The sequence below is a fragment of the Myodes glareolus genome, chromosome 25, assembly GCF_982192425.1.
Source record: "Myodes glareolus chromosome 25, mMyoGla1.1, whole genome shotgun sequence".
In the NCBI taxonomy this organism is placed as follows: Eukaryota; Metazoa; Chordata; class Mammalia; order Rodentia; family Cricetidae; genus Myodes; species Myodes glareolus.
This window is the reverse complement of record NC_142050.1, coordinates 20,193,928-20,218,013: the sequence shown is the minus strand read 5'-3', so window position 1 is coordinate 20,218,013 and position 24,086 is coordinate 20,193,928. Positions and strand designations below refer to the sequence as shown.

Below are 24,086 nucleotides of genomic sequence, written 5' to 3'. Positions count from 1 at the left end.
TTCAATCAGGGTACAGTCGGAATAGCTCAGATGTGGTACCTGGTTGGGTCTCCATGTAACAAACCTCTACCATACAGTTCCACCACCAAAACAAGCCACACTGCAGTGGCTGCCATGCCATGATAGAATGGAATCCTTTTGAAATGGTGGGCCAATATGAATCAGTCTTTCCCTCCATACATTATTTTTCTTGTCAGGTATTTTGTTCACAGTGACAGAAGAAGAAAAAAATGACTAAAATGCAGTCAATTCCCTAAGTGAGTATAAGCAACAGCGTGGAAGGAGCGAAACAGAAGAAACATTGAGGAACCTAGATGTGACTTCTCTCACCATGGGAGTGGAGGCAATGAAGCCGCTGCAATAGATATGCACCTAGAATTTGGAAAGCAGTTTAAAAAGCAACCAGAGAAGAAGGATGATGACGTGGTTCCGGTTCCATATTTAGGTCACAGATTTGCATTGAGGTAAGATATGACACTCATGAAATCATGCCAGCATTAGAAAGTCAATGCAGCTATCCAGGGCTCCAGTATTTCCCTCTAATTTCTTGGGGCAGATGATCATTGTACTAATGACAAAAGGCCCCACAAAGGTCAGAGTAGGGAATGCCCAGCGGAAAATGTACAGAAGGAAGCCAGCGATGTATCGGTAAGTTCTGCTTGGTTTTATTTTATCTCTCTTTCGTTACTTGTGTCTTTCTTAGCCCTGTTGTGAACACACGGGATTTTGGCCCCGACTTTGTTGTTGCTCTGCTGGCAATGGCCAGGTAATTCACTAGAGAACAATGTTAATGGGAGTCTAACAATTAGGCAGTATTTTGTTACACATATTCCTACCCTCTTGCCTCTCAGAGCAAATAGCACATTGCAATTAAATGTAACTAGAGAAGTTAATGTTTAATGAAAACAGCACAGTCAGCCTGAGTCCTCTTGTGCTTAAAGGGTTCCCACACTCCGTCTTCAGCAACGAAGTCACAGACCTAAGCAATTATGCCTTAGAATAACGCAACTTTATTCACTATTCGTTCAGTTGTGTTTTCTGTAAAGCTTTTCTCGCCAATTTTTTTTTTTTTTTGGATGTGGACAGAAATGTTTTTGCTGCCTTGAGGTTTATCTAATCGCATTTACTCAGAGTTACACCAATGTCAAAGGTGCAGTCACATTTTCCTATTTGCTCCATGGCAAAGAAAATACTTACGGCATTCACTTTAAAAAATCCGACAAACATAAATTTACAGTATTTGTAGATGTATTTTGTTGGGAGCTGTTGGGGGCTGTGGACCTCCAGACCCTGATTTTCTTGTAAACAGCTTTATTTTCCCCTACTCTGAGCAGCCTGCAGCTGCTCTGAGCGCGAGACGCTGAGGGTGGAGTGGGCTCTGATGATGGGTCTGCTGCTGAAAGATCCTGAGAGCTGGGGCGTGGCCAGAGCCCTATATAAGCTGCCCCTGAGCATAATAAAGTGGGCATTCTTGTCTCAAGGATGACCTGTGTCCGTGTCTCTGTCTGTCTCTGCCTGTGTTTTTAAGTCTCCGGGGCCCAGTTCCTGACTCGCATACCAACCTGCCATGGCACAAGCATTACGGGACCGTTAGGTTTTTTTTTTTTTTTTTTTTTTTACAGTATTTACTTTATTTCTTTGTAGTCACTACTTGAATACATTTTCAAGATATGGGTCATCTTATACACTCTCACCTAATTTTACTCATAACTTAGACAAAAATGCTAAAGTTTTCGTACACTGAAAGATACTCTTGAAGCAGAATGGAAATGATAGCATTTAAACAAGCAAACTTTTTGAGCATTGAGAATTTTCTTTTACATTAATAGAAAAGTGGGAATAGACTGAAAACTTAGGCATGCTTTTTATGCAAAGGAAATGATTATATTCTATTTTATATATACATCATAGCAAACTAAACCACTTAGTTTGTGGACTTATCAAAAGTCAGTGCTATGAAAAGGGTCAAGGTTCTAATATCTCTATAATTATTGTGTTCTTATGAGCAAGGACAAAGCTCAAAATTCTGAGTGCAACTTGTTTTAAAAATTCTGAATCATAGTTTTAAACTACACCTGAGTTTTATAGTTTACCCAGTATGACTTTATAAAGCTTGCCACTTTTACTCTGTGTTTCGCATAAATTTATCATGCCTCCCACTTTTTTTTTAAAAAAAAAGCACAGTGAATTTCTGACCATATCTACAGTTGTGCCTATAATTCATCTAAACATATTTTTATATTTTAAAGTAATCCTATTCCTATCTCCAACCAGCTCTCCTCACCGCTCAATAAGCCTTATTCTCTGTGGTTACGTTACTGACTACTATCTTAAAAACCATGTCAAAGCTTAAGTAATGTCTGTGACGTCCATCTGGGCAGGCCCACTGGCACTGTCTAGAGTCACTTGGAGATTCACTTAGCTCCGAACACAGCTAGGGTTATGTTAGCTTTCTGTCAGTGGACAGAATTCCTGAGATTTGATAATCACTAACTCAAAGGAAGAGGGATTTCTTTTAGCTCAGCATTTGAGATGTTTGTATCCATCAGTTGACTGAACTGTTACTTTTGGGCCCGTGGACTTCATGGCAGAGCCTCGTGGCAGGAGCTGGGCAGTAGGATTGCTTTAAAATATAAAAATATGCTTATATTGAATTCTAAACTAAGACCCCATGCAGGAGAATACTCATTTCACAGTGGCAGAGGAGCAAATGAGAGAAAGGAAGTGGTTGGGTTCCCAGTGTCTCAATCAAGAATCTACCCTTAGAAATCTTATGTCCTCACTGAGAGCTTACTTCTTATAGGTAGGTCCCAACATCTTCCAACAGTATCACAGACTGCCGACTGGGACTTTCACACTTGTTTCTGGGGCCACCAACCCAAACCATAGCAGGTTGGAGGCGCAACAGGACACATCCACACCATTGCCCCAGCGTGGGTGATTTGCACAGCTTGGAGATGTGGACCGTCCCCTCCCATGTGGTAGTTTCTCATCATTTAGTGTCCTGGTCTGAGTTACTTTGCAGGATGACTGGAATCCTTGGAGGTCATATTTATGTATAATCTATTCTAAATACAGAAGAATGATTCCAAATGGACTATTCCAGTTAACTAAGATCCTGAGGATTTTTATAATTTTTATATTTTATAATATGATGGAATCTTTATAATTACAGGTTGTAGTTTTACCTCAAAACCCACACCCATTGAATAGAAGATGAATGTTCTTTTCCTCCTCCTCTTCCTCCTCCTCCTTCATTTTGTTTTTTGAGACAGACTCTCTCTATGTAGTCCTGGCTGTCCTGGAGCTCACTATGTAAACCATACTGGTCTTGAACTCATAAAGACCTCCCTCTCTTTGCCTCTCAAGTAAGTGTGGGGATTAAAGGTATGTGGCATCATGCCCGATCCATACATATTCTTCTTTGGCAAGAAAATGGGAGGGGCTAGGAATTTATTCGCATGGGTTGCAGCTTGATCCTGTGAGGTCCTAGCAATTCCACTCAGGCATAGTTTTCTTCAACTCTTTCTTTTCCTTCTCTGTATTTATAGGATTAAATGAAAGGGCAGATGTAAAGATCTTAGACCTGTGCCGACACATAGTAAGTATACATGCAACATTAGCTTTAGAACGTAAGTGATCATCACCCATTATAACACACAGTAACACCAGGTTGGTTAGTACCTCCCAGAGCTGTAAAGTGTCTGACATTTTCCTTAACTGGTGCTCATTAAACACGAATACTTCCCCTGCCTCCCTAACCCTGACAAATAAAACACAGGAAGTTAGTCTGACCTTTTCACAAAACAGGCTAAGTTAAAACCATTCTAAAGGAGTGATTTATTGACTTAAAAACAAAAACTCACAACCTGTCCTAAGTAAGAAATAAATAGTCTACATTATAAGACAAGACATATCCACAGACACACAGATTCTCACAGAGTGCAGGCTACACGTGTTTGGGAATGGTTGCGCTCTATTTTATTCAACAAATCAAAACATAACCATGTTGGTTGTGACTCAGTATTCTTAATGTTATTGTTGACCAGAAGGACTTTGAGCTACATCTTATTGTGCGTTGGGAATAGGAGATCAAACAGACTTTAGGAACAAACACTGCTGTCAGAATGTGGCAACTATAGTTTCCTTACTGGTCTGTTCAATTATATAGGAAAAAGCTCATTCCCAAAGAGGAAATTTCTACTCAAGAGGCTTCCTAAACTCTTTCAGTGGGATATAGGAACTAGAGGAATGGCGTATATCCATGGTCACAGCTTTGTGATACAATAAAAGCTAAATGCTTTCTTGTCTGTGGCTGAGTGGGATCAAATGGAAGTGCACACCTTACTTTTTAAGCAAGTGATTTAGAACTAATTTTTAACTCTTGGTTCACTGATTCATTAGAGTAACATACAGATTTCTACTTTGACTAAGCATGAGACCATGTACCTTAAGAAAGTGGTGGTTTGAACGAGAATGCCACCCCTCGCCCACGGGTTCACATATTTGAGAGCTTAGTCACCAGTTAGTGGAACTGTTTGGGAAGAATTAGGAGGTGTGGCTTTGTTGAAGAAGGTGTGTCACTAGGGGTGGGCTTTGAGGTTTCAAAAGCCCTTGCCAGACCTAGCAATGTCTCTACCTGGGGCCTGCGGATCAGGACGCAAAGTTCTCTGCTACTACCCCAGCTCCATGCCTGTCTGCTTCCTTCTGCCATGATCATGAACTGTAAGAAAGTCCACAAGTAAATGCTTTCTTTTACAAGAGTTGCCTTGTTCATGGTGTCTCTTCACAGCAATAGGACAGTGACTCAAAGACCTAGAAAGGTATTGGGCAGTTAGAAGGTGCTCAGCTGTTTCCCATTTCTTTCCCTTTCCTGGGTCATGAGCATCAGAATTCAAAACTCTTTTTTAGGTCGCATGTTTCATATTTTTGAAGGAAAGCTGAAATATGATAACATAATTGCCATAGGCAAACCCTACTACTTCATTGCAGTTTAATCTTTGCTATCACACATTATCCAACCATGAAATTTTCCCAAGAAATAATAGTTAATAGTTGCTAATCATTCAGATATGGATTTGAAGCATGATATAATATTCTACTCTCAGTTTGTGGCTACTAAAATTTGTCTTAATTTCCCAGTGACCCATACAATCTTACAAAAAATAAAGTTCCTAACAAAAGAGGAAAAACATTTGTCATATTGTTAATAATTTGAAAAAAGAAACTGGCTTGCAAACAATACTCTTTTTCTTGGATTGACCATTCAGGGCTGCAGAATTCGCTATGAAGCTCCTTCTATAGGATTTTCATGATCAGTTACCTAGTTTCTAGGAGTCAAGTGAAGATTCCTTATGGCCCTAGTCTGATGACTAGAAGCCTAGGAGGGGACTGGTCATTTCAAAGGTTGGGATTCTGTACGTGTGACTTAAGGGCGGAGGCGCTGACACATTCTCCCTCCTCCCGGGGAGTCACTCAGCCCCTGGCTGAGGACGCGGCCGGCAGCTCCCACGTGGCAAGTACAGATTGAGCAACGCGAGGCTGGAGTCGCAGCGGCGACCCGGGAGGGTGGCGGCGCCGGCTCAGTCCTCCACCGCCAGAGGGCGTGCGCGGCTGCGCGGCGGCGGGGCCCATTGGCGGCGGCGAGCAGCGTGGGAGGAGGCCTGGGGCGAGCTGGCTTCCTCCTAGGCGCGGGCGAGCGCGAGGCCAGGCGGGACGAGCCGGAGGGAGCAAAGGCGCGAGCGGGAGGCGGCGGCGGCGGCGGCGGAGGAGGCTCCCGTCGGCCTCCGGCAGGACTGGCGGCGGCGCGGCCGCTGGCGGGTGAGGCTCGGGCAGGAGGCAGGCTTGGGCGCGGCTGGGCGCCGAGGCAGGAGAGGAGCCCCAAGCCGGCTGCCTGGCATCCCGACGCGGATCCCGGCTGCTGCTGCCACGGGGCCGGGCCGTGCACGCATCGCGGCCCGCACGGCCAGCGGCGTCTGCACCTGGCTCCGGGTCGCGGCCGTCCCCGGGCTCGCGCTGCGTGCACCTGGAAGCCCGGTGTGCCCCTGGCGGCCGGAATCCCGCGTTCCTGGAGAACGGGATGGGATGGGACTTGCAATGCTGGTCTTGAACTCCGTGCAGGGCCGTCTTGACTCCCGTGTAAAGTTTAAAGGCTCTGCCCAGCTGGAGCCACTTGCAGAGCCACTTTCTCCCGTTGCAAGCTAGCCCGCTGGTGTTTTATGTCTTTGATGAGCGCTGTTCATATTATCTCATTTTTTTTTCCCGCTGTGTTCATAGCTGTAGTACACATGGTGGTCGGTCGGTGCCATTATTTACGAGTGACAGTTGGACTATTTGAGATTGATGTGTCCAGCTGGAACTTGGTGGAAGTTGTCAGCCTCAACTTACAATCACTTCCTATAATACAGAACTGATAGAACGTTTGCCTTGCTCCTTTTTAGGCAGAAATACATAGATACAAAGTCAGTACTTTGTGCCTTTACTATCTCAATTACCCGGTATTTTCACGCACATACTTATTTTTCACAACTCCTCACAGGGTCCTATTACTACTCACATTCTAGGTATTAAAATAAGAGTTTCGTGAGATACTAAGTGAAATTGGGTGATAATGGTAGATTCCGGGCCTGTGAGATTCATTCAGGACCAGGATAGACTGTTAGATTTTCCAAGACTTTGGAGACATTGTTGCTCATTAGGCGTCTTAGGGAGTACAGAGAGATCCCCATTTAATGCAGAACATACAATTAATAACTTTCTGGTTGCCACTAAACAGGAAAGTGGCGGAGTGGGTAAGTTAGCCTTCCTTAAGCTACTGTACTTCTGTTTCTGGAGCATGCTAGTCTGGTGATTTCTCTGGCAGTTTACTAGGTTTTGTTTTTAGCTTTATGCAAGTGATTAGGGCTGTTTCACAGATTCTCAAAACGTGTTCTCTATTAGAAACGACCATTCTTCGTAAAAAGAAATAACATAAAAGGTCAGGATAACAATTCCTCCAGTCAGTGACTTTTTGTGTCTGCATGGTTGTGGAGATGGGAAGCTACAGAGAAAGGAATTATGTAAACCCGAGTGATCGCCACAAACTCTCAGTGTCACGCTCTGCTCTCTGTTTTGTCTCCCCCCTGCCCCCTTGGTACCCAGTTGAGCATCTTGTGCTCTAGTTAGATTGATGCAGGAGCATCCGCACTTAGCAATGAGTTGCTGGTGATTTTCACCACATCGCCACCCTGCTTGTTAAGATAGTGCTGTGGGATCAGCTGTGCTGACTAATGGCACCTGCAATTAGTGGTCTCGGAATGAGTTTCGAAGGGCATTGGACAGTACAAAATAGGAGCTTGTAAAATTGTTTTAGCTGGTACATTTTTCTTTTCCTCTGTGGCTTCTTTCTGTCCTGGGCCAGTGGCTGCTGAGCTGCCTCTCTGTTCCAGCAGGTTGAACCCTTCTCAGAAGTGGTTTGGCTGCTGATGCCTGTCAACCTTGGTGTGTTTCAGTTTTCCGGTTGACCTCAAGTATAAAGGAAGTGTCTGTGTAGGGGAATCCTGAAACCTGAGTTTCAGAAGCTGCAAATCCTTATTCAAGTGTAGTGTAAAGTAGTTGCCGGAAATGAGAACCCCCGCCACATGGGGTGTCGATTTATGCCTCCCTTTCTTCCTTGGTGTCTCTCTTAAAAACAAATAAAAAAACCTCAACAGTGTGTAAACTGAAATGTCACACCCTACTTTGTTCCTCCTATAATTAAAACATAGTTTTTATTTTTGTCATTCTTTTCGAAAGAAGTTTATTTGTATTTTTCTTTGTTCCTTTTTGTATGTAGGGAGTGGGGAGAATACCCATGGTGTGGCTCATGTGTGGGAGTAAAGGGACAACTTATAGGAGTTGGTTTTCTTTATGGGATTTGAGCTGAGGGTGTCAGGCTTGTCAGCAAAGCGCATTTACCTGCTGAGCCACCTTGCTGCCCCTTTGTACTTTTTTCTTGGTAATATCTGTCTGTCCCGCCTTTCCCCTAATTGTATAGGGTAGGATTAAGGTTTTTAAACATGCCAGTTTGTAGGAGTCTGCATTGGTTTCGTTTATGTTCTGGGTTCTAGAAAGCCAATCACCATTTCAGTTCTTCCAGTGGCCATTAGAGTTTTGAACAGAATTCTGCTTTGTAGAGGAGAAGACCCGGAAGATCTGTGGGAAAACATGTGGGCAGTTTAGGCTTGAGGAATCTGTTTTAACTGTTGCCAGCGAGTTCTTTTTCTTTCCCTCACCGCACTGCAGATTCCCTGCCTGCTCTTCCCCTCTTCCACCTGGCAGACCTGGCCCAGGGACAGGCAGCCTCATTTCCATCCGTGGTACAGAGAAGAATGAACATTCCTGCCATATGACTTGTACTTTGGGTTTTTATTTTGTCTTGGATTCGCCTTGGTTTTCATTTTTTTTTTTTCCCCTCTCAACTTTTCCTCTGTGTGGGTTGGTGTGCTGTAACCCTGAAGCTCTCAGCTCTAAGCCCCAGAGAGACTCACTCAGTCCAGAAGCTTGCTTGTTAAACGTGGAGGATTTTAATGCCTGCTCTGAGGAGTCTGATCCTGCAGGTCTGTAGGAGCACAGGAATTTGCTTGTTAAAAGGCACACTCGTGCTTCTGACCTCCCTGGTGTGGGTAACACTTTTGTGAGGCCTTAAAAGAACGCGGTAGGGTGTGTCACTGAATCTTTACAAAGAAAAGTGTGTTCAGGGCCTTCTGCATTTAGACTGGTAATGGGAAAGGCAGTGTGTTTCTTAAGAAAGGATTTTAGGTGTCTAGGGCCTCAGGGCTGCTCTTGTGATGTTAAAGAGTTATTGCGAGGGTTAGGATATAAGATAAGAACAGTTCTATTGGAGTTTGGGGAGATCTCTCATTCTTCAGAGTGCTTGCCAAGGGATCTCTGGGACTCCCTGGTTGGTCCGTGGAGCCTAATGAGCATCCAGTTTCAGTGAGGGACCGCACAAGGAGTAACTGAAGAAGAAAGTGGACAGTGATGTCTGAGTCCACACACACATGCATGCATACCCTGCCACACGGCACATGCATAGACCCACACAGATGTGGACACACGTTAATACCATGCACAGGGAATCATTCCAGTAATATTTCTTCAAATGTTCAACCACGTGAAGTGTTTGTAGGAGTTGGTGGACGGTGTCCTGCCCCGACGTCTGTTTGTAATGACGATTGTGTTAGTGGCTGAAGTGTACCTCAGGTGCACCTTGTGGTGTCGTGAAGGGGCGAGGTCGATCGGTAATTAATGATCCGCCAGACTAGCTTAATACGAAAGATACAGCTTTAATAAGCAGAAGGAAGACTTACACCAGAATCCCAACGGCTCGTCCAGAACGTAGGAGCCAAGCGAGAGAGCTAGGGGAAGCGCACCCGCCAGGTTTATAGGTAAATTTTTGCCTTAGGGCAACACATCCCATGGACAGAAATGTGATTGGCTGAACTCCCCTATCAGTGTTGGGCTCTCTAGCCCAGCTGCTCCTTCCCATTCATTTATGCGTTGACTGGCTTACTAGGAAGTCTTGTAGTACACTGAAATAATTATGTAGCATGTACAGTAGGTGTGGCAGGCCCATCTGACCTGTAGCTTTTTATCAGTTCTTTTTAATAGTCTTCGTTAATTCCCACTTTATTGACTAACTAGCCTGCACACGCCATGTACCCTCCTGTGCAGAATGGTTTTTAGGTGTAGTGGCAATAAGGTTAACCAGTCTGTCTCAGAAGAGACCCAAACTCTGGCTGTCAGCTCAGGAAAATGAGAACTCTGATGACATTTGTGATCCTGAGGGAGTGTCTGTGGGTTAGAGCCCGCCTTTCAGTACCACTGAGAAGTCAGGACTTCTGACAGGTGGAGAGTAGCCCCACGTGTGTGTGAGCTTCCTTCATGGATGAAGAAAGTTGCTTCACTATATTATTAGGTTGAGGGAAGAATTCTCTCTTTTATTTTCTTTTTAATCCTTTAAGCGTTTTTTGTTGGAAAACTGGTTAAATGCATGTGGATCAGCTGGCATGTTTCAGCCGTCAGCCCCATGTCTTAGAGGGGCAGAAAGAATTCTAGGTCTCTTCCTGGTTTCTATAGTCTCCGGAGTTCTGGTATGAAATCGCTAACACTGAGCTGTCTGGTGTTGCAGAATGTCTGTCAGGCGTGACCACCTGTCGTGGCCTAGCCTAGGCAAAGTTGGCCTAGCCTAGGCACCGTCGCTCACCTGTTTTTAAGTAGAGACTGGGTATTAGAGCGTGTTTGCCAGTGTTGGAGAGTGGATCTCTCTCCAGGCTGTGGTAGATCAGATAACAGGTTTCTGGAGTGTTCTTCCCTGTTGCTAACCAGGAAGAGTAGCTGAGAGGTAAGGTATAAGGACAGTTTATGTGGGTGTGGAGACAGTGAGGTCTCCCGAGTCCAATCCTGTTTTGCCTCATCTCCGACGATGCATGGGCTAACAGTCCGTGGGAAGTAAGAACACTCTGGACTTGGGTTTCTACTTTCCCGCATTTAGATGTTAAGCTGCTTCAAATGGATTTCCATTTTGTGCTACTGAAGACAAGCAAGAAAAGCCATAGGATGTTGCTTCAGATACCTGAAAATTCAGAGACGGGGAGGTGGCCCAGGCTAGTGATCCCAACATTCTGGAGAATTGAGACTGAGCAGGGAGAGTGAGGTGTTTAAATTCTGTCTCAGACAAACAAAAAGGAGCAGCTAGGCTCTGCATCCCATTCTTCCCAGAGTTTTTCATTAGAACAATATTCTGAAGAGATTATTATTATTATATTATCCGACTCTTTATTTAAAAGTTTTGGTCTGTGGCGGCGTAGTCTTCCATTTGGAGTACCTCTTTGCAAAAACAGAGCTTTTTTTAATGTTGTTTTTCTTATTTTTTTTTCTTCCTCTACTCAGAATACAAGATTAGTTTGTTGTAGACAGGCTTTTCTCTGTCTTGCCTGGTCCCACTGGACCGGTTTCTCTCCACCCGTAGGTCCCGCCCGCTTGTTCCTGAAGCCGTTTATGAAATAACCACCCAGAGACTTATTGTCAGTCAGTTATTTGGCCAATGTCTTTGGCTTCTTACTGGGTAGCTCCAACTATTAAGTTAACCCATTTCTATTAATCTGTCTAATGCCACGGAGTTGCAGTCTCCCAGTGCGGCATGTTACTCTTTTGGGTACTACATGGCATCTCCTCCACTCCACCCGTACGCCCTCTGCATCTTTGTTTGGACTTCCATCTGGCTTTACTCTGCTAAGCCATTGACTGAAACAGCTTTATCCATCAGCCGATAAAAGCAACACATATACAGAAGGACCTCCCGCATCAGTTTGTTGCCCTAAAAACTTGGAAGACTTTTTCATTGTTAGGAAACCATGAATGTTTTTTCCCTTCCATAGCTTTCTTGTTCTTTTTGTAGGGCCCTGTTTTGTGTTTGGGGATCGAGTCCCGTGTAGCTCATTCTGTTCTGAACACCCTGTCTGAGCAAGGATGGCTTTGGGCTCTTTGCCCCCTTCCCTTTACCTCCTAAGTGCAAGGATTTACAGGTGTGTGCACCATACTTGGCGTTTTGAACGCTCACTCTGTGTAGATTAGTTTTTAAAAACATGTGTCTGGTGGGATTCAGTACCAAAGTGTCCTGTCAACATTAACTCATTTTTCAAGTTAATATTTCTGTTAACCACTTAGTGTGGAAATCTTGAGTCCTTTGATGTTAAGATCTATTAAGTTCACAGTGACCCAGCAATAACAGCTTATGGTGCGTACCGAGCTATTGTTCGTTCCTGTTTTGTGGTACAGGAGGCCTTTTGGTGTACACTGAGCTAAATCCTTGCCCTTGTTCTGCTGTTTTTGTTTCGAACAGGGTTTCAAGTAGCCCCACTGGCCCCCAATGTAACATGTGGGGCCGGCTTGTTGGGGTTTCTGTCCTGCCCAGTACCCCAAAACCGGGCAAGCCCAAAGAAAATCACACACAGGACTCCATAAGGTTATAAACTGATTGGCCCATTAGGTCAGGCTCCTTATTAGTCCTTGTAACTTATGTTACCCCATTATCTTTATCTATTTTAGCCACATGGGCTCAGTACCTTTCTCAGTGTGACAGCTTACATTTTGCCTCTTTGGTGGTCTGCGCGGGAGTGGTGAGGGAACTCTGCTTCCAGAATACTCCCAGTCTCTTTGTTCCACCCCTACTTCCTGTCTGGCTTTTCCGCCTATACTGCCTGCCTGGCCAATCAGCGTTTTATTAAAATGATTGACAGAATACAGACAATTCTCCCGTATCACCCCAATGGTAAGGGGTGATCTTGAAGTTTGAACTTCACATCAGTCTTACTCATTGTCCCATTACTATGAGGAGACACCGTGACCAAGGCAACTCTTAGAAAAGAAAGCATTTAATTGGGGACTTGCTTGCAGCTTCAGCAGTGGAGTTTGTTATCGTCATAGTGGAGCAAGACAGCACACATGGCATTGGAGCAGTAGCCAAGAGCTGCATCCTGATCCTCACTCTGAAAGAGAGAGAGAGAGAGAGAGAGAGAGAGAGAGAGAGAGAGAGTGAGTTTGGGACTCAGTGGACTTTTGAAACCTCAAAGCCCACGCCAGGGACACTTCCTCCAAGGTCTCTTAGTCCATCTTAAATAGTGCCACTCCCTGATGACATTCAAATCTATGAGCCTCTGGGGGCCCTTCTTACTCAAACCACCACAGCTCTCGGCCTCCTGAATGCTGAGGTGGTAGGCATGCATCATGGTATCTAGTTTTTGTGATGTTTGGGGATCAGACCCAGGGTTTAGTGCATGGTGGACAGGCACTGCTGACCCTGCTTATGAGCCCCAGTCCTCGTACTGAATTTTTAGAAATATTTATTTGTTTGTTTGGGGGACACAGGGTTTCTGTGTAGCCCTGGCTGTCCTGGAACTCACTCTGCAGGCCAGACAGCACTTGCATTGAGAGATCTGCCTTCCTCTGCCTCTCAAGTACTGGGTTTAGATGTGTGCACCCCCACCTCTCTCTCATCCTGACTTTTTGAATGTTGATATTCCTCTCCAATGAGCACAGTCTTCTTACCTGCCTTCTTTCGTTTGTTCTGTTTCAAACCTGTGTCTGGCCTGGCAGAGATCCATCTGGCACTCTGTGGGTTCCGGGGATCCAGGCCCCTGTCCTCCTGACTCGGCAGCAAGTGCTTTAGCCATTGAACCATCTCCCCAGACTAGGAAATGTATTTAAGAGCGAAATTATAAAAACTGGCCAAGCATCAGGCACAAAGGTACTCACTCTTTTTAAAAGCCTGTCGCCAAAATGATCCCACATCAGTACCCACGTAAGAAGAGTGCTGTCACCTCCTTCCTGTGAGCATGATCATATCATCAGGGACATAGAATTGGGTAACCACTTCTGTCCATGTCTTTCTGTCTCCAGCAATGGGTTTTGAAACGGGACCAAGTCCAGACTCATCGTTGCCTTTGTTGCGAGCATGTCGCTCCCGCTGTAGGAAGTAGAGTTGTTTTCATTTGAAGGGGATTTGTTCTGCTTCTCATGGGGGCCCATGCTGAAAAATGTCTGATCGAGCACAGAACTTGGTCAACACTTTTCCTGCAGCAGGCTTGTCTTCTGAGATGATCTGCAGAAGCAGATTATACTTGGATTATTCTCCAAATAATCTAGCAAAAATGGTCAACTACTCAGGTACCATTATGGAAGTTTTTCAGTCTTCCGTTTTATTTCTCTCTAATTAAAAAAAAATGTATTTCTTGAGGCTCAGCTAATCAGATGCCCAATCCTGTGTAGTGATGAGGTGAGCAGGCCTGCTTTTCATCCCGCCCGGCTCCCGCTTGACTAGCTTTACACCCGAAATAACAACACACAAACTGTATTCATTTAAACACTGCCTGGCCCATTATCTGTAGCCTCTTATTGACTAACTCTTACATATTGATCTAACCCATTTCTAATAATCTGTGTAGCACCACGAGGTTGTGGCTACCGGGAAAGATTCTAACCCACGTCCATCTCGGAGAGGAGAGCCATGGCGTCTGCCTGCCTCTGCTTTCTTTTTCCCACAATTCTGTTCTGTCTTCCCCGCCTACCTATGTTCTGACCTATCAGGCCAAGCAGTTTTCTTTATTAATTAACCAGTGAAAGCAACAGATAGATAGAAGACCCTCCTACATCAATCCTGTGTCGTCTTCTGGTCAGGATCATTTTTCAGAGTAGGTTGAAAAATAAAATTTTAATATTTTGTTGTCCATAAAGTTTTATTAAAACACAGTTACATCAGATCTGGTGGTGCACCTGGGAGATAGAGCCAGGCAGATCTGTTTAATTCAAGGTCAACCTGGTCTACATAGTAAGTTTTAGGCCAGCCAGGGCTATAAGGTAAGACCCTATTTCAAAAACAATAAAAACCCAAAGCCACAATGCAGTTGGAACGTCCATCTTCATCTCATCTAGATATGGGTCTAGAGTTGGGATAGAAATTGTGGCCTTTGAAGCCAAAGCTTATTCTTGGTTTGGTTCTGCCTGGTCCTTTTACATAGAAAGTCTCTGGACTTTTACCTGGCAGTAGTCACATGTATGATGCTGTATGGTATTGCAGTGTGTGTGTGTTTCCTTTTTTCCCCTCTCTCTCTGCCTTTCTTTTTGAGATAGGATCTCACTCTTTAGCTCTAGTTGTCCTAGAACTCTCTGTGAAGATCAGAGATCTGCTTGCCTCTGCCTCCTGAGTACTGGGCCGCTTGTCTTTAACGGTGCACTTCTGTGTGTCGTTGACAGAGCAGCTTACCCTAGTGACTCCTCTAGATGTAGCTCCTTCTGCTCTCAGTACCAACCTCTTTTTCTCTTGCGTAGTAATGCTCAGAGGGTGAAAACTTGGTTTTCTTACCTCCTGATCATCAGTCCAAGATTGAAAAACTAACTGATGTGTAGGTGATAGATATGTGCATATACGTATATATGTATGTGTATAAAAAGAAATGTATGTATTATTCTGTGCAATAAGCCATATACATTTCTGTAGCTGTATGATTTATTGTACATATGTTGCCGTTTGTTGGAAGAAATGGGCTCACACCGTTCCAGAGGCTGAGAGATCCAGGTTTTGTACTGGGATGTTGTCATTAGCAGTCCAGCAGAGCTGGTGGTGCAACCTGCTTATGCACCATTCTCCCAGTGTAAAGACAGGCAGAGCGCATCGTCCCCCTATTAGAAAAAGCAGTGTTTCTTCCTCTACTCAGATTCCAGGATAAATGCAAAAGATGTGTCCTCAGAAAGTATTGGGAGTTCCTGCCAAAAAATGAGTTTTGCAACAGTTTCCAGGTGGGTGTCCTCCCATCTGCTTGGAGACAGTGTCAGGTCTCCTGGGTTGAGGGCTTAGTTTCTAGACTACCTCCCCCACTTCAGATGCCATTTACAAGTCCAGGCTGCTGTTTTACATGCGGGTCTGCTGGACCAGTTATAAACTGGGACCTCTGCAACCCCTCCCTGAGGCTCTAGTAATCTGAGTGGTTTATACGTAATATTCACGGCATTAGAGGCTGTTAGAATCTACGCTGGCGAACAGATGTAGAGGCTGTGGTGTGGGAAGCAGAGACAGAGTTCTCGGCCATCTTTTGTTGTACCCGTACCCCAGGAGCCCCAGCATTGGGCCTTGTGGAAGCCTTCGGGGCCCTGTCCTGGGGTTTTGTGAGAATTAATAACATAGTCATGACTGAAGCATGGACCTTCATGTGTGGAAATGTGGTTGACAAAAAGGAAATGAACTAGTGCCAGTAGACTGTATGGGGTTCCCCCCGACCCATTCATCTTGGCCTCTGCCGCATCCTCAGGCCTGAGGAGGATCTTCTATCAGACAAAGCTGCACAGAAGAGTTATTTGTAGCTAGCATCAACACCGAAAGGTAGATTAGGTTTCTGTCTCTTGCAAGGGGGAAGTTATCTAGACTAAGAAATAACTAGATAGTTCTTACTCCCTGCCTAATGGTTTGGGGTCAGGAACTATGGTCGCTCACAGATACAAGGAGGTACTTATTAGCACCCAGGGGGCCTGGATAGGAGCCCCACTGAGGAAGGCACTTTGCTTCCCTCGTTCTAGATTCGATTGCTAACCATCCAGGGAGGTCCTTCCAGCACACCCTGAATGGTGCTTGCTTACAGACAGCCTGTGGCCCTGTCAGGTGGCCGCATGCAATTCCCAGTCACAGACAGGTGTTTTTGTAAATCTCTTGAAAAGCTCCTGCTCCCCGGGGGGCTCGAAAGGTAGCTCAGGGGTTAAGAGTAGTTGTTCTTACAGAGGAAGAGACCTGGTCAGTCGTCCTCATCAACTTAGACCATGAAACCCATTATGGACAAGTTCAACAGAACCGCCGTATACGGGCAGCCCATGTTTGCTTCAGCATTGCCAGGGTATAAATTTCATTTCAATCTCATATTTTCTTTTGGCTGGATTAATTTTATTTTTAGTAGTTTGCTACATTATTTATTTGTATGCATGTTTTCTTGCATTATTTTTGTCTTGAGGTGGTAGTGGCATTTCCAACACTCAAACTTAAGTCAGTTTGACAAACTGTCAAATCTCTGGAGTGACTAGTTTGCAGCAGAGATCCTCAATTCCCAGATCAATTTGTAAAAGCCAATTTGATTGACATGGTATTTGTTCACAAACTGGTATACATGAGTACATCAGTGTGCCGGAGGAGAAATGGAACAGGCTTTGTTTGTGAGTGTCCCTGCTCTTCCCAGGTCAGCAGACAAACCCCTCTTCCTCCCTTGTAAGGCCACCCCAATACCCAGGGCAGCTGGAGAGCTGGTGGGAAGAGATCGGAAAAACAGCCCTTCTTGATAACTGTTTTTCTGACCTGTTTCTTCAATACAGGACAGTATTGTAATTTAGACTTCATTTAGACTTCATTTCTCCGGAAGAAAGATTTGCGCTTTTATTACTGTTGGTTCTTGTTTTGATGAATTCTAGATAGGTTCTCCATATTCACATAGCAGCCCAATTTTGAGTAACAAAATTGTATTAAATTGGACAAAGTCCTGTTGTTGGGTTAAAGGAAGTGTTGAAGCAAGGACAGCCAGATAAGTGGGGTTGGCCCCTCCTAGTTCCTGCTTTAGGCTCCCCTTTTCTCTAGGCCACTGCTCCTCTCAGGGGCAGTGTGGCCCTCCTTGCATTGACCTTCAGGTTTAGCATCTTTGTCTATCTAAAACGCCAAGACTTGTTTTGATCTAGCTTTACGCTTTGGAACGATGAATTTCTTCAGTATCCTGTCTTGAATATTTACATGTTCAAGAATATTCTTAATTACTAATATTCTAGTTTTGGCAATTCTGCTTTCTGTATCTCTACCTCTTTCTAAGTGCGCAGATTAGCATTCTGAGCTTTTAGCCCAGGCCTTTTTATTCCTTCAGTGTTGTGTTCATTGCCTCTGAACTCGATTGCCTGAAGTCTTCATGAGCTGTTTCTTCCACTGCCCTAGATTGTAATAAGTCCTCAGATGCTCTCTAAACAGCCAGGCTTGGTTTAGAATTAGCACATCATAAACACATGCCATACGTTGCCCTCAAATCTCTCTCAATACTCCTGCTCTTCGGATTTACACTTTTGCATCATTAAAGAAGCAGGAAAGTTAATTAAGGAAATCAAGTAAAGATGTGTTAATGACTGAGGCACTTTGATGGGATTTTAATATAGAAATTTTCCTAAATGTTAATTCCCTACGATATTTAAATGGAAAACAATTGTATTCACAAATACAGTTGCTGCCATGAGCCGCTGTCGGTGATGAGCTCAGGAGCAGAATTGCTGGCAGGAGCAAGCGGGCTGCTGCTGACTGTAATTATGCAGGTGTGGTCTCCCCCTGGAACAGAAGCTGAAGTAGAACAGCAGGTGTCTGGTACCCAACTGCTTATCACATTTTCAAAGACATTTTCCTAGGCCACACTCAGATAGGAGTGGAATTCTTTTGGCATATGAAAGGGCAGGGAAGGGCGTGTGTGTGTGTGTGTGTGTGTGTGTGTGTGTGTGTTGTGAATGCAGAGTTCAGTTTCCCTGCAAGCCCAAAGAGGATTTATGACCTGTTGGACAGAGTTCTCTTGAGCAGCCAAAGGGCTCCCTGCCTCCCCTTTTGTGTGAAGTCTTGTGGAAACTTCAGTGTGATACGATATGCTAACCAGTGTTTGAATCTAAATGTAGTGAGCTCCTGAAGGATGTGTAATCTCTGAGCATAATAGTTATGTGTAGGCAGGGGTGCAACGGGAGCAAAGGACACGGCCAGTGGGAGACGCAAGCAAGGCAGCTCTTTTTAACTATTTTTTTTAATGGCCCAGTGGAAGAAGTGGCCAGTAATAAAGAGTTTTCTCATTAATCATTGGTATTCATAGAATAAATACTTAGACATATCATGGTATATACTTAATTGGCTTCCTGTATACATTCTAAAATAAACAATCTAAAGAGAAATATTCATTGTCTAATTCATGATGTTTATCTTTTTCTTTTGCCATTAGGACCTTATTTCTGAGAAGTGCCATAGGCTAGATAAGCAAACATGAGGATAGCAGGTAAGATATTTAATCCAGTGAAAATACTTTTTTATTTTATAATTTAATTTATAACTTGTTTGTTCAGTAGTGACTCAAGGAGGGGGTTCATAATTCATTGATTCTTCTTCATCCTTCTCTCCCCAATCCTCCTTTTGTGGTGGGTCTTGCTTCCCAGTCTAAGCTGGTTCGAGCTGTCTTCCTGCCTCAGAGATTATGTAAAGGTGCCGTCATGTAATGTTTGTGAAAGTTAAGTACCAGGCTACAGTAAGTTAAATCATGCTTAGCCTTTCTTGTTTTACGTAGTCAACAAATCTCACGTACGCATTACATGGATTTTTGTAGATAAACCTCTTACTGAAATTATTCCAAACATTAATGTTTATTTTTATGTCTAACAGTACATATAAAATACTCAAATAAGAATGATTTTGAAAATGCAAAGAGACTAACTTTTTTTCCTGCTAAATCTGGCCATCAAGAAAAAAGGAATTCTAAAATAGAACTCTTTCCTGTGTGCAGTCAAGGGAGAATTTACTAAAGTGTGGTTTGGCTTTGAATTCTTAGTCTGCGTATAAATCCAGAACATGAACGGCAGTCTGAAGTAGCGTGTTATATACACTTAAAGTCCTTGCTAGACGGCCATAGTACTAATATAAGCATTGGTAAGCATCTTTAGAGGGTGGACCCATAAGAACCAGTTCACCTTTCCCAATCTGAAAGTGAAAACAGATGTGCTTCTGCTCTGCGGCCTCCAGCCATTGCTTCCCCACCCCTAAAGGCACATTGCTTTGAGGAATTCCACTAAATCCTCGTGGCAAGAGAAAACAGGTTGTTCCTCCATAATCGAGATAATTAGTCTTATTTTTAATTGTCATTTTCTTAGAAGTATTTTCATGGAGTCATCTCTCAGAATGCCAGAAGCCGAAGCAAGTGGACAAAAAAATCCCTCTTCTTAGTTTGCTTACAGTTGTATAGACTCAAACAGAGCTGATCGAACACCGAGACTACTAAAACCAAATTAACCAATGCTTGCTACAATGCTTTTGTAGAAATTTGAAAAATTGAACTCTCTTTGCTGTGAAGTTACACTTGTGCAGGAAGAAGATTCCAGAAGCCAAGAGCTTGCTTGTTTTTAAAACGTGGGATTCTTGTTGTCTTTGCTTTATATTTCTGGATCTTCTTGGGGTCAACAGGACAATGTATAACTGTGGTCTCCTGAGGATTTTTAAAAGCGGTATTTAAATGTGGTAACTGAAGCAAGTCCTTGTTTTGCACATAATTCTAAATTCATTTTCAGGAAAATTAACTTTGCCATCTAGTTTTTATGTTTGTCCTTTCCTGGCATATATCTGGGTTGGGGGTGCTGCCTTTAGTGGGCAAATAAGGAAGATTAGTTATTGTTAGTTCACGGCTCTGAACTAATTAGTATCTCCCAAATTAATAGTATCTGCTGCTCACGTAGCCTGAAATGTAATGATCTTTAGTTTATAAACGTAGGAATAAACTCAAAGCAGTGCTGTCAGTGACTGAAGGAAGAGGAATGACACACCATGCCAGAACTGGGAGTTGTGGTGCGCTAGGTAATCCTCTCCAAGGCTGGCATTGTGCGATGTGGTTATCTCCTCCAAGGCTGGTATTGGTGCGATAGGTAATCCCCTCCAAGGCTGGCATTGTGCGATGTGGTTATCTCCTTCAAGGCTGGTATTGGTGTGATAGGTAATCCCCTCCAAGGCTGGCATTGTGCGATGTGGTTATCTCCTCCAAGGCTGGTATTGGTGCGATAGGTAATCCCCTCCAAGGCTGGTATTGGTGCGATAGGTAATCCCCTCCAAGGCTGGCATTGGTGCGATAGGTAATCCCCTCCAAGGCTGGCATTGTGCGATGTGGTTATCTCCTCTGAGGTTGGTATTGGTGCGCTAGGTAATCCCCTCCAAGGCTGGCATTGTGCGATGTGGTTATCTCCTCCGAGGTTGGTATTGGTGCGATAGGTAATCCCCTCCAAGGCTGGCATTGTGCGATGTGGTTATCTCCTCCGAGGTTGGTATTGGTGCGATAGGTAATCCCCTCCAAGGCTGGCATTGGTGCGATAGGTAATCCCCTCCAAGGCTGGCATCGTGCGATGTGGTGATCCCCTCCGAGGCTGGCATTGGACTTTGGGACCAACCCTAGAGACCGTATTCTGTGGCAGGCTCCTGCACTCTCCCACTGTAGAGACTACATGTGTCTCTGCTGCTGACTTCTGTTTCTTGGAGTGTCTGTTTCTTCCTTGTTCCATTCCAGTGTAAATGAACAGGTCCTGGTCTAAGACAGGGCGGGGGCTAGAGAGGTGGACCAGAGGGTTTGAGCACTTCTCTGTGTTCTTTCTGCAGAGGACCCAGGAGGCTCAGTTCCCAATACCCACACAGTGACTCACAACCTTCAGTGTGTAACTAGTTCAGGGGATGTGACACTGTCTCCTGACTTCCATGGGCACCAGGCATACACAGGCAAAATAGCATACATAATTTATGCAAATCTTATGAAAGAAAAGACCCCCCCCCCCACCGCTGATAAGACCCTATATGCAAGAACAAGGCAAGTCTCATTTCTCTGTTTTAGAGGACAGTGAGGGTTTATCCCCTCTTACACCTGCCCACGACTGCTGGAAAATAGAGACCACCATGCGGTTTGTCCCCTTCAAGCCTCCTGGCTCAGTCTTCCATGATGAGAACACTGTGTGCCCCCTGCTGTCATTCCTCTGTTGAGCATATATGTATTGAGAACATGCTTTCTACGAGACACCCTTGGGAGAAGGAGCTTCAAACCAAATGAAATTTTGCCCTTCTATGCTAAAATTGTAGGTAGCCAGCTAGTAGTTGCTGTAAAGGTCAGGAAGCAACCTTTGGACGGAAGGAGGAGGCGATGGAGGTGAGGAGGGATTCGTTGGCTGTCCTCATTGCCACTTGGTTCTTGTACTAGTAGAGTTCCTTAGGGCTTTGCTTTTTAGAGCGGTTCTAGATTCACAGCCAGGTTGGAAGGAAGGTGCAGAGATTTTTCTTGTCATCTCCTCACATGTACCTATGAATAGAGAGAATCTCTAGTGCTGAAGAGACTCTGGGTTCAGCCTTCTCAGGCTTTCCATGCATCTTCCGTCTCTTTCTGGCCCTCCCCTCTGAGGATGTAGACTATTCCTTGGGGTCTATGAGATTAGAGAATTTCCTTTTTAATTCTTCCTTACCTACTATGTTGAGTTTGTCATCGCCCCCCTTCCCCTGAAGAATGTGTCATTTAGAATGATATACTGTACAGGCCACTAGGTTTTTGGGAGGCAGACTTGAATTCTGGTTCTTGTGCAACGACTGGTGAATCTGTAATCGTCTCTGGGATTTTTTTTTCCCCCTCTCTTTAAGGTTAGATATTTGCTGATTCTGTCTATCTGTTTCATATCAGGAGAGATTAAACCTGGACTATTAGTAGGAGCGGTCATTAAGCTTGTGTAGACATGAATTAGCTAGTGCTGTTAAGAAACCCATCATGTGGGTGAAATCCAGAGATGGAGAGGGAGACCGTGACTCTGCCATTGTTCCCTTTCCTTCTTGCCCTTGGTGGTTTGTTTCTTAGACTGGATGCCTAGGAGAAAGGAGTCAGAGATGATTAATACTAAGCAGATGTGGCCGTGAGGACATCATAAAGATACAAAGTCTACAGTTGAGGGGTGCGCTCCCACAGAGCTTATCACATAGCCAGTCACTATGTCAGCTGTCCTCCGGGGGCAAAGTCCTGGCTTAAACTAGGAAATGTTTGCAGTTCCCCTTGGGGTCAGAGAGCTCCAGGTGATGAGTTGGTGATAGGATAGTAAGCTTGCAGTATTTCATTTCAACTCAGTATTTCCCGGGTGTCCTGGCCTTGGCATCTCCAAGTTTAGTGTTTTGCGTCATCCCCAGATGTGGCGCACCACACCCGCCTTTGTGCCACCATACAGTTGGTGAAACGGGCAAGGGGCTGGTGATTGTAACATACAAAGACACACAGAAAGAGGCACGGTTCATCCTTGAAACAGGAATGCCCCCTTTATTGTGTCCAGGGGCAACTTATACAGGGATCCTTAACTGATAGCCACGCCCCAACCAAACCAACCAGAAACCACTCCCCTGCCATCAGGAACTCCTGAGGGTCTCCTGCTCAGAGCAGCTGCAAGCATTACAAGTTGCTTACCAGGAATTCAGGACCTGGGGGGTTCACAGGTCCCAACACCCAGAGGGGATCTGGAAAGGATTAGGAGCATGTAGTCTCCTAGGTATAGTCTCCTAGGTCTGCTGGTGGTGCTCCACTCTCTGGGACACCTGTGGTCAGCCAGCAGCTAGTGGAAGGTAAACCTCTTACCCACCAGTCGCTTTGGCTTGTGTCTGAGAGTCCTGTGATTGGGGGGTATCATACGGTCATTGTAACTCCAGTAACAGTAAGATCTAGAGATTATAAAACAGGACTGTATTCGTCCTCATGCTTTTGTAGAAGCATAGTGTTTGTGTAGCAGGAATTCTGTTGTCTTATAAAACCATGCTGAGTTACTTCTGCCTTTTTTTCTAGGCGCTGCAAAGTTGGTGGTGGCTGTTGCAGTATTTCTATTGACATTTTATGTTATTTCTCAAGTATTTGAAATTAAAATGGATGCAAGTTTAGGAAATCTATTTGGTAAGTTTCACCCCCACCCTTTTATGTCCCTCCCACTTCTGCTCCCATTGGCTCCACACGTCCCTTCTAGTTTCACGTCTTTGTGTTTTTCAACTCCTTCAGTTCAGGCTTACTCACATGGGTGTGAGTTTAGGGTTGTTTACTGGAGCATGGGCACCTACACCCCTGAAGAAAATGGCTCCCCCTTCTACTGTAGCAGTTAATTTCCAGTGGCTGCTCAGGGAGGAGTATTATCTTGCAGACTCCTCCCCATCCACGATGGGATGTTGACAGGCACCGTCTTGTGCTCGTAATCACAGCTGATGGGATTTCTTGAGAGCCGCAGCCATGTTATGTCTGGGAAACAGCACTTTCAGCCCCAGCCCCTTAAATTCTTTCTGTTCCCTCTTCCATGGTGTTCTCCTAGCTTTAAAGAGGGTGGGTACATGTGTCCTGTATAGGGCTGAGTATTCAGGAGGCACACATGTGCCCCCACTGTCCAGCTAGAACTTCATTCTTTTAAAAAGTTTTTATTTTATTTTATTATTTTATGTATATGGGTATTTTGCCTGCATGTATGTCTATGGACCTTGTACATGCTTGGTGCCCTCAGAGGACAGAAGAGGGCATCGGATTCCTTGGAACTTGAGTTGCAGGCAGTTGTGAGCTTGTGTGTGTGCTGTGAATAGAACCTGGGTAGTCACAAAGGGCAGCCAGTGCTCTTCCCCCTGGGAGCCATCTCCCCAGGCCCAGATTCTTAAATTGTGTAAGTTCTTAGCATGAATTCACTGCTGCTTTGTCTGTGTAGAAAAAGAATTATTATGTGAGTAAATGTCACTCATTACAATATTCTAAAAAACATAGCATGTGTAAGGATAAAGCTTGTATGAAACAATC

General features: G+C 44.5%; 1 protein-coding gene across 1 annotated transcript in view; it reads left to right on the top strand.

The window, feature by feature from the left end:
* The first annotated feature begins 5,716 nt into the window (after positions 1-5,716).
* Positions 5,717-24,086, top strand: part of Fam3c (FAM3 metabolism regulating signaling molecule C) — a 42,801-nt gene continuing 24,431 nt past the window's right edge. The window contains exons 1-3 of the mRNA XM_085683779.2: positions 5,717-5,820; positions 18,504-18,557; positions 23,106-23,210. Of these exons, the coding sequence (XP_085539905.1) occupies positions 18,545-18,557; positions 23,106-23,210 (118 nt within the window). The 5' untranslated portion in view covers positions 5,717-5,820; positions 18,504-18,544. The remainder of the gene's footprint in view (positions 5,821-18,503; positions 18,558-23,105; positions 23,211-24,086) is intronic.